An 11,523-nucleotide genomic window follows, 5' to 3' on the forward strand; every position below is an offset into this window, starting at 1 on the left:
TTACACATGTTAAGAAGTTTTTATCAAGTAATAGTTAGAATACACATGAGCAATAAAGATATTTTAAAAAAGATAACATTCATTAATTAGAAATTATTAATTTAATCAATTTTCTTAATATTCTCAAATTAATTATTTACCTTTTATATTAAGAAAAAGTAGTACCTCTTTAATTACATTACTTTCGTAGCTTAGGAATAAAGAAAATGTTTTGACATTTTTACAAAATAAAACTTTTCTCACATTTATATCTCCTATAGTGTAGAATTATTTAACACCGGGGTTACGTAAGAAATTTATTCTAAAAGTTTTTAGTCAAGAGTGTTGGATATGCAGAAATTTTTATGATAGCATATTTGCTCCGAAACTTTAAAACCGTAGTAATATTGCCACATATTGTTAAAATATTAACAATTAACGTTACTATTTTAATAGTTAATATTAGTTTTTTTATGATAGGACATGACATTGTTTTGATTTTAAACTTGTAGAACAAATTTGTTCCAAAAACTACACTTTAACTCTCTCGTTTTTTTTTTGGACTGAATATATGTTTGTTTCGTTTTCGTTTAATATTTGCTTCGCATTATGCGGAATCCACCATTCCAGATTCCTCTAAACCAACCATTCTTTTATGGGAAAATGACAGATAAAGAAGCTCCAAAATGTGAAATGCCAATTTGGGAAGCTAAGGAAATGTAATTACTCATAGGGAAGTCCTTCCCAAATTGGGATTTTGAAATTCAGTGAAATGACAAAAATGCCCTTTGTTCTTTTTTTTTAAAAAAAAAAAACCCAGCCCCTCACCGGTGGCCGGCGACCGGCGACCACCGCCGGCGACTGGCCTCCGGCGGCCGCCGACCGCCTCCGGCCACCGGTGTGGTGGCTGCCGGTGAAGGATTTTTTGTGACAAGATTTTTTTTTTTTTGGGAATAGGATAATATTGGTTCAAAGTGGCGGGGGTGGGATTTGATCCCACAACCCCTTGGCCACTTGGACCAAAAAAAAGATGGCCATTGGGCCATCAAAGATTTCTTAACCTTATAATGCAAACAAAAATATAAGTTAACTCTTTTACTGTGACTCCAGCTCGTGACAACAATTTATCTGAGGATGACAAGTCTTAATTGAGAAATAACAAGTCTAAATTTGATATTAACAAAGCAACTTTTCCTTATACATAATATTACCTGACTCCGGCCACCGGCGCCGGCCACCGGTGAGGGGCTGGGTTTTTTTTAAAAAAAAAAAGAATAAAGGGCATTTTTGTCATTTCACTGAATTTCAAAATCCCAATTTGGGAAGGACTTCCGTATGGGTAATTACATTTCCTTAGCTTCCCAAATTGGCATTTCACATTTTGGAGCTTCTTTATCTGTCATTATCCCTTCTTTTATTTTCTTTTGTCTTTTTTTTGGTCCTACATATGTTTGTTATGATTGCCAAATTCCCAAATAATACGGAACCATATTCAAAATGCGGAAAATGTTTGGGTTGGGGGCCTCAATTATTAAACATAAGCTTTTCTGACAAATTTTTGGATATATTACAATATTTTTTTTTAAAATGTTTATAAGTCTATATTGTGAGATCTATTAATTGTTGTTAAGAGATTTTTTGCCCTTATTGTTGGAGGTGTCTTTTGTTTTCAAAAAAATTTTATTTTAAATTAATGATGATTTTGTCTCAGCTTTAATGCACTCTGGAGGGAAAAAAAAATAAATTACAAAACTTGTAGGAATTACATTTTTTTTTTGAGAAATTTGAAATGATGTGAGGAAATGCATATACATCTATATATAAGTATTATATATATATTTTGCCAACTATACAAATATTATATTCATAACAATATATATAAATTTATTGAATTAATAATATTATTTATCCTTACAATTTGATCAACTTTTGATTTTAATTAAGATAGTTTCAAATCATGATTTTTTATCTATATATTTTCATAAAGACTTAGTATGAATGTAACGACGTATTAGTTAATGTTGTTAAATATAGAAACCAAAACCAGAGATTATTAAAAATATAAAGACTAAAATCAAAACTTGTTAATAGTATAGGGACCAGACGAGTCTTAGTTTTAGTCTTTATACTTTTAATAAGTTTTGATTTTGGTCACTATACTTAATTGCATTAATTGAGATCAAGCTTTTATAAAATTATATGGACAAAAAAACCATAATTTTTCAATCATATAAAAAATCACAATTTAAAATTATAAGAATCAAAACTAAGATTTGATTAAAACCGAGAAGGGTATTAAACCAAACTACTCTCCTCCTCCTTCATGTACAAAGAAGATTTAATTTTGCCACAGTTTTCAATATTTCAGTATTGGCAACGGTTTGAATTTTTGGACTTGGATTTGTCGTTGATGAATTAACTATTTGACTAGATATTAAAAAAATATTTCAATTAAATATCTAAATAAGATTATGACATATTTGACTCGATCAAACAACTTCAATTAAATCTGATTAGTTACGATATAAACTAAATCAATTTATATTATCCATATTAAATATATATTAGAGATATATCTATTTATTTAGAATTACTTAAGATTGATTCTAGATTTAAATATAAACTCATAATCTTACCACATAAGAGATGTTTCATTATACTTATAGGTTTAATGGATATTTAGCTTTCTTGAAATATCTCTAACCAAAGCTATATATTAGAGGGGATCTGTAAATATCTCTATAAGCGCTCTCTAAACCTGGAGGCATATCCTGGCCCAGCAAACTCCTGGGATCCACTCATCTAAAGTTTTTTTCACCAAAAAACCAGCTATATATTAGAGGCTTCTATCCATTAGTTTAATTCTTATCATCTCTCTCTTATTTTTTCTTGCAAAAGGTGTTTTACTGTGCACATAAAACTTAATTACGTTTCCTAGCTCTTCTTTTATTATTCTGACAGCAACAATAGCATAACTTTTGATATGAAAACATAAAAATCATAATAAATGTTTATAATTTATAAATATTATTACTTATTTTATTAATCGTGGTACAGTGCATGGGGAATGTGTCTATAATTGAATAGATTTTTATTGAAAAGGATTGGAAGCTTTAAAAATGGATCACTTTGGCGTTAATGTTGGTGGGATTAGTTGGCAAAAAAAATGTTGTGATTAATTGAAGACCATACACCTGTGGAGCCATATTCAAATGTGAAAAATGTTTATGATTCTCCTCTCACTTTTTCATTGAAAACGATTGACGGAGAATCATATGCAATGTTTTAAAAGCTGCACGAACGTTGAATTGGAAAAGCCAGCAGGTTTTTAAGTTTTATGGTTCAACGGTTTAAATCAGCTATGAAACTAATCACATAAATCTGATTAAAAAAAATTTATATCCATATACAATAATATATGTAAAAAAAAAAAAAGATACATGCATAATAAGTCTATTTGTTAACATAATTAAACAGTAACGTATGAAATTTTCAATAAAATAACATCATGGGATTATAAATGGCTTGAAATACGTTATGACTTTTTTACAGTTAATTTTTTATTCTTTGTAGGCTTTTCAGCTCTTTCAACTCTCTTGTCTGGAGAATTACTCTAAAGTTTTAAAGAAAAATAACTACTAAAAAATTTTATAACAACTGAACAGCTTGTATTGATAAGTTTTAATACCTAACAGTATCTCAAACAGGAATGTCCCTGATAGAAGAATGTCTGTGTTTGTGCGAAGAAAAAAAATAATAAATAGTCTATTGTGTTTTAAACATGGGCACGACTGTTCAGTTCTCAACAAAGTGCAGTCCATTTCATCTTTGGTCCAACACCATCAGTCTAGTCTAGTCTAGTCTAGTCTAGGACCCCATTTGACATCCTAAAAATTCTTTGATGCAATCCAAGCGAAAACAGGAAAAGGTATATAATTGGTCTTTAAAAAATTGCTCAGTATGATAGCATATCAGAATTTAAGTATTTAACTCTATTCTGAGAAGAATTGGACTTGGTTGTAGAATATGGCACCAACGAAGTCCAGAAATAATAATCACAGATACTGCTTCGACAAACCGAAATCTCCTTCTCGTAATTCAGATCCCACTTTGCAGAATCCTTCTTCACACGACTGTTTTCCAGCTTTTCAGTACTTTGTTAATGATGGTCCTATAACCACCATTGAATATAGTCTATAAAAACACAGTCAATCAACAACCTTAAACAAACCATCACATTATAGATTCAGAAGGGGACAAGACAAAGGAGGCTATAGAATAAGATTATACGGCTGATTCATGTTTCTGATGTTCATGTCACGGTTTTGCACCAGCAAGATAATAACACTGCTATGTAGATACAGAAGGTGGGGGCCAAGGGAAGCTATAGAATATAGGCACTTTGCATTACTCTTTTCTGGAACTGCTTGAGTTTTCATCATCTTCCCAGGTTGCTTGCCATTGTTTGTCATAGAATGTAACCTCGTCCAGAAGCTTCTTAATACTCTCAATGTCCTCATTCTTTCGGATCACGAGCACTCCCACCACTGATATGAACAGAAGAGTTTTGCAGATGAAGTTGTTCGTTTGATCTACTATGCCTAACCCTGTCAAGCTATCAACCACGTATGCCATAAAGAATCCTATCATTGCGGCTCGGCCTGCAACATGATCAAAACAGAAACAGAACCAAATTTAAGGTTTTTATCATTTTGGCGCAAACCCAGCATTTTTCTTAGCTCCATTTCAGAAAAGAAATCAGAACAAACCGTTAAGCCGTTCAGCTTCTGGAAGATGGAACCTCTTCATCCATGCCCACCACGGTATAATGGAGGTGTCAAAAACTACAGGGTCTTCGTTGGTGGATGATTCGGGGTTATCCTCAAGCCATTTTCTTCTCCTAGCCTCTGAAAACAAATACGAAAGGAGATACTAAGATTAAGTGGTTTAGAGCGTGTATAAACAGAAACTTTGGAGAATAATAACAAGAGGGTCAAATCCTTGCGCCAACTCTTGCTCTTAATCGGCGAATATACTTAACCTTGTTTACCAAGTGAAAGCGGGCTTATCAGGGGGAATTCTTTTTGAACGGCTTACTTAGTTCTTAGGAGAAGTTGCTACTAGCTAGAATTCTTGACACAAGGACTAACTAGCAACCAATCTTCTCGATTAATTATCTCCAAGAGTCGAGACAAGGAACAGGTATATAAATTGGATCATCTAATGTCATACAATCATACACATATAACAGAATAATGACAATGAAATTGTATGTTTGATCCACTTGACTTTATCCCCATCGACCTCTTCTCTCTGTTTCTCTCTGTTGGTTAAGTGTGTAAAATTTGTGAATGAGACCAAGACTTGAACAGTTGACAAGTGGAAGAACTTATTTCACGAGTTATGACACTTAACTAATCAAATATGAGAATTAGAAAGAGAGTAAGAATTCAATGGCCTGCCCTATAGCTAGAAGTTGGCGGGTTCAATCCTGCTAGTGGGTAGCTAGTGCCTACCCCTTAAATTAAAAGAAAGAAAGAGAATAAGAAGCTGCTATAGACAAAATCACCATATATGGCTCATACAAGAGAATCGCCCAAAAGCCCTAATTCCCCTTCTTTCTTTTTTTTCAATTTTCTTTTCTGGGTTCACAAGGGTATGTCTCAAGACCTTGGGAGTAAGGAATGGGGAGTGGAGAAAATGGCATAGAATTCATTAACTTGAATCTTGAGAAGCATATGGATTGATATATTCAGAAAAGAAGAAACTAGAGCATAACCTGACTTCACTTTCATCAAATCTCAAGCTAATCAGTAGCTGCGAGCATCGTAAACAGGAAGCGGTAACTTGGAAAACAAAGAGAAGCCCAAATGGATCATTTTTTGAAATATTATCACAACCACTTCAAACATGAACAGAAGCCCAATGTAAGCATGATCTAGATTCAATCAATTCAAAGCACTCATTCACAAGGTACGCTTAATCAGCAACTCTGAGCACATTAATTTGGCAAGCAAAACAAATCTCATAACCTCACCAGCATCAATAACAGCATCCCAATCAGTACTTCCATTTTTCTGAAACTGCTTCAAATCCCATGTCCCATTGACCCATCTTGCATCCTTAAAAGTGAAACTAGCGAGCGCCTTCTCTGCTTCGGCGGCCGCAGCAACGGATCCATTAGTTCCCACAGAGCCATCAAGGTTACCTGACGCCGGCGGCGGAGAAGTAGGCTCGGAGACAGCCTGCAGCAGCGGTTCCACTTGAGTAGCAGCTGAAGCTCCAACCCCATTGTCAGCTGAAGCTTTCAAAGTAGAGAGTAAAAAGAAAGGGTTTTTGGATTTGAGAGAGGCGAAAGGCTTGTAGATAAGATGGGGTTTGGAATATGAGGAAGAAGTGGTGGAAAAATGAGTAGGGGGGGGAAAGGAGGCCATTGTTGTGAACTTTGCTCTGTGATTGCAGAAAGAGGAGACACGAGTTTAAGAAGTGAGGATGGAGTTATGGCTGCGGAATCCTAATACTTGATAGGATGCAATAAAAATATTGAAAAAGCGGAGCAGACAGTGACAGGAAACGATCTCTGGGAGCTTCGCATCGCAATTTTCTTTTTCTACCATTTTATTGGCTTAAAGCGATTCCTCATCCAATCATCGAAAAACAAAGAGAGACAATGGTTGATTTTTGACAGAAAGGTCATTGGCCGATACGCCCATTTTGGGACTGTATGGAGCACTAGCGACTAGCGAGTGCCCCGTGATCGCTATTTGAACAGTAAAAATTTGAAATTGAAATACAAAATATGAAGAAAACCCCCATCAAATCTTCTTGAAATATCAAAATTTGTTTCCATAAAAAAAAAAGAAATATCAAAATTTGAGTTAAGGCTTTTATTTTTACAAATTCATGTTCAGGAGATCTTATTAAAGATTTTTTAATGTTACTCAAAATACTAAAATAAATTTTTATAATTTAAAATGATATTATTTCAAAAAATTAAACCATGAAAAATTGATATTATATAATATTTATTTATAAAAAAATATTTTACATAAAAAAATTTGGAAATACTAAGAATAAAAAATTGACAATGCATAATATGTATTCCCTACTAACTTTAATATATTGACAAAAAATTTACAGAAAGAGCAACTTTTTAATTACTTGATTTCAACGCTATTAAGTTAATAATTTTTTAAAGCAGATTTTTTTTTCATATAATTTAAAAAAACCACAATCTTAATGTATTAGTAAATTTTAGTATCAAATTTGTCATTTATTTTTTTAAATACTTTGCTATATTTGCTAGATAGGCGTCTCATTATGTTATACTACTATGTTATTGAAATTCTTACTAACACTTTATTAGGTTCAAAATATAAGATAAACTTTATTTATTTATATTTATTAAAAAATTAGTTAAAATTAATTTAAAACAATAAATATGTAAGGCAAGTATTTTTTTCACAAATATATTCTAATTAATAAAAAATAAGTAAAATATAATAAATAAAAAATATATTGTTAGGAATAAAATTAAAAAAAATTAAATTTTAGATATAAAATAAAATATATATTTATTACATCTTTTATATGACTAAATGAGTTCTATTCATAAATTTATTAGGGCAATCAATGTCATTACTGAAATTCCAACGTTTTATGCATTTGGCGGCATCTCGGAGGAAGGAAAAAACAAACCAAAAAACAAAAAAGAGGTCATAAATTTACCGGGCAATCGCCGATTTGCCCTGGGTAGCTCGTCCCCTCGCATCGGCGTCTAGCCTGTAACTTCGTCACGGCTCGATTCATTTGCCTGGGTAAGCCGCTAAAGAGAGACGGGATCGAATGTGGCGGCGACTTCACTCTTCTCTCATCGAGTCCTCCTCTCTCTTCCTCCGTTACCTAACGCGACCGTTGCAGCTTCATCTTGTTGCATTTCAACTTATGAATAGATAACTTAAACCCTAGGCTTCGATGGCGGCGGCTGAGACGAACGCTGCATTGGACGATATAATCGAGGTTTGCCAAACATCTTCCTCTCAGGAAGAAATCCTTCGTCATTGTCGTTTTGTTGACCCTGACGACGGAGCACCGCTAAGCTCCTGTGGAGTCCCAGTGGCTTCCACCGGCATTGCGATTGCGTCTCTTCCGGAGACGTTTCAAGACGCAGCCAAAGATAGGGGTTCCCAAGAAGTTTTTCATACTCCGCCTGAGCAGCAGTCATCGCAGTCCGCATCCGAAAGTCATGGTCGCGTAATCCATAAGGTGGTTGAGACTGATGATGAAGCACAGGGTTTCTTTGATTTCAGTGAGAATGCAGAAGCAGCAGAGTATGTTGATTTAAGGGACGAATCGGAATTAGGGTTTCCACAAGGCGTATTGAACCAGGGGACTGGACGCACATTGGTGGCTGAATGCTTGGATGGTAACGATGGAGCTCATATAATCGAGATTTCCCGCTCTGAAATAGACAAATTTCGGATTTCAAAGAGGGAATTGCTTTCAAAGGACGGTTCAGGTGAGCCACCACAGAAATCAATGAAGAATTCAGAGCAAAATCCAGGTTTTGAATCTTCACAGGCTTGTTTCGGGATTGAACCGCAGAAAATCAAACAGCATTTGGATAATTCCAAAAGGAATTTGGTTTCTGATCCTAAAGATCTCTGCAACTATGAGGCTGTTTCCCAACTTCGACAGAACGTTAAAAATTGGCAAGGAAATGCACTTGGGAGTGGGCGACAAGAAAAATCATTCTGACGGAACTTCAGTTGAGAAAAATTCAGGCTTTTGTGAGAATCTGGGAAGACCCGTTACTCAATCGAAGATTGCAAAAGGTGCCACGCAATGTGTTGAAAATATTGAAAGCGAAGAGGCGGGTTGTGAAGCAGAAAACGCACTGATGAAGGGAACAAGGCAGTGAATGAGACTGCTGAAACTTCTGAGCGGCAGAAAGGAGGCGACGAACACCCAGAATCGAGTGTTATTCCTTCCTCAGCCGGTGACTTTTTGAAGAATATAGCTAGAATAAAGAAGGAAATTAAGAATGGTAATAATTTTGTCTTTGATGTATTTAAAGCTCTGAGGAAAGAGAACTCTGCGGAAGATAGTCTAGAAAATGATAATTTGCTGCATCTTGCAACTAGTCGTGGCTTCAATTTTCCCCGTCCATATTGGTGGAAGGAGAATGACAACGAGAGGAACTGAATTGCGCAAAACTCATATGCAAGTCATATGTGAGGAAGGAAGTGGGACTTTTTCAATGGTGTACTCAGGAAAGAAAATTGAACCAGAGAAATAAAAATGTGAAGTGGTTAAGTTTTATTCGAAGGGTGCGGAGGGGAGTAATGTAGATGAGTTGGGATGTTTTTTTGCCCCCTAATTTTTGAGATATAACAGAAAACTACAAAGAAATAACGTAGTTCTGGAAATCTTCGTATGTCTGTGCTATTTCGTGATCCAATCATCTTCATGATTCTTTCAATGTTTCGTTCTGGTCCCTACATGTCTCATTTTCACTTTATATCCCTTGGTTATATATCCTTGGTTAGTCCGGGTGTTCAAGAACTTGCTGTTTGTGTGGTTTGTTCTGTTCGCTGGAAGCTTGTCTCTTGCTCTGGTTGGTGTATGGTTTTGTGAGGAGGGAATGGTAGTTAGAAGTTTGGTAGCTGGATTTTGCCCCGCCTATATTATTCACATGCCATGATCTTCCCCCCCCCCCCCCTCGCTATATGATACGTAGAGATGAGGATGTTGGCTGTTGAGATGGAATGAGGTTATACAAGAAAAATTATGATTCATAATGAATACATATCAGGAAGAACGTGGCATTAACTGAAAAGGAAATAGAAGAAAATCCTTTGAAGTGATTTGGATATGTACCCAAAAAAAAAAAAAAAAGCTATTAGAAGGACTGGCAAGGAGGATGGATAAGGCACTGTAAAGTTATGTGAGAATAAAGAAAACACCCAATAAAGTTTTGAATTAAACTTTTTAATTAATAAAATATCTAGAGATTTAGTTGCAAATAGTATAATAATGTTATATGATTTATGTAGCTGACTTCATCTATTAAAATAAAGCGTGTTGATTTATAACCATTTGATATCTAATGGTACCAAATTAAATTCAAGCGTGGTTAATTATTTGGTATTTTGTAGTATAGGATTAAATTCCGTAAGAGTTGTTTTGTTGGCAACATATTCTATTATCATTCCGATTTTTGGCTTATTCCCACATATGAAGCAATCTCAATTCTATCTAAAGTTTGAAAAATGATGAAGCGTCCATAAGAATTGAAAACATAACTTCGCTTGTCGTTATTTTATTGCTTTTGTTATGGGCACATTGCTATGTTTATAATTTTACACTTCTAGTGCGATTAGATGGTTACCCATGTGTGGTCAAGTGTAGTAGGCCACTACAAGCTGGTGGTTCTAGCGTACCCTTGAACAACACATGGGTTATCATCTAATGACACTACAATATAAAATTACAAATAGCGTATAACCGTATTAAATTTCGTCACATTCATTTTTGTTTTGCAAGCAACCATCAGCAAGCAGATGGTGTTTTGGAGAATTCTGTGGAGATGATTGGTGCCAGAAAAGATTGAGTTGTTCATGTGGCTTTTTGCGGGGGCAAATGCATACAACTAGTGCAAGAGAAGAACACACATCTTCAAGATTCAGCGGCCCTTTTGATTGTACCCATATGAATAGATGTGATGCACTTAATAAGAGATTGCTCGAATGCTATCCACAGAAGCTTTTTAATACAACATGGGCCATTCAAGGGCTCAAGATAGTCTATTTCAAGCATGTCTGGATAAAGATTTTAAAAGTAATTGAAATTCTAGGCCAACGAGTGATTGAGTGAACCAAACATGGATAATTTTCAAGGTGGATTTATTAAGCTTGAGGTGGATAGCTCAGTTTTCCAGAATGAAAGCAGTGAATGGTGGTGTGTCATTCAGAATAGTGAGGATAGAGAGATACGCGGTTATTGCTGTAACTCACGATGTTACTTCAGCTATTGCAGAATTGTAAGGGGTCATTTCTCATGAATGGCCTCGATTTGTCTTGTCCGGAGATTTTAGCTCTTTTCACTGATTGTGCCCAGGTCATTAATTTGGTCACTAGGGGCGTGATAGCTCTCATCCTTTTAGAGATATTATTGATGACTTATAGCGTGGAGAAAACTACTATTGTTATGCAAGGGGTGGTGCTTTATGAGAAAAGTTAGGCTCTCACTTTATATTCACCTTGTAAATTAATAGATAAGATCACAAAAGGAAGTTGAAAAAGGATTAAAATTCTTTAAATTTCAAATTAAGATTGTTTTCTACACTTTGACAGGTTTTGATTACACTTAATTTGCAAAATAACACATTTTTATAAAATTTTTAATTTGAGATTTAGGAATTTTTAGATTGCTTATGTGGGATTTTTCCTTAATAGATTTCAGTATTATACAAGAGTGCTGAATTGCAATTTTTTTAGAAAATTATTATTTCTCCGTGCCACTATTAAATTTATTGACGGAAAA

General features: G+C 34.6%; 1 protein-coding gene across 1 annotated transcript; it reads right to left on the reverse strand.

The window, feature by feature from the left end:
* Positions 1-4,167: 4,167 nt before the first annotated feature.
* Positions 4,168-6,476, reverse strand: LOC114744957 (light-harvesting complex-like protein 3 isotype 2, chloroplastic). Its single transcript, XM_028933095.1, has 3 exons — positions 6,017-6,476; positions 4,749-4,886; positions 4,168-4,640 (listed from the first exon to the last, which is right to left on the reverse strand). Exons 1-3 carry the CDS (start codon positions 6,411-6,413, stop codon positions 4,387-4,389), a joined length of 789 nt encoding a protein of 262 aa, XP_028788928.1. The 5' UTR covers positions 6,414-6,476; the 3' UTR covers positions 4,168-4,386.
* Between the last annotated feature and the right edge of the window lie 5,047 nt (positions 6,477-11,523).

Source organism: Neltuma alba, unplaced genomic scaffold, assembly GCF_004799145.2.
Source record: "Neltuma alba isolate B1F8T4 unplaced genomic scaffold, ASM479914v2 tig00004496_pilon, whole genome shotgun sequence".
Classification (NCBI taxonomy): Eukaryota; Viridiplantae; Streptophyta; class Magnoliopsida; order Fabales; family Fabaceae; genus Neltuma; species Neltuma alba.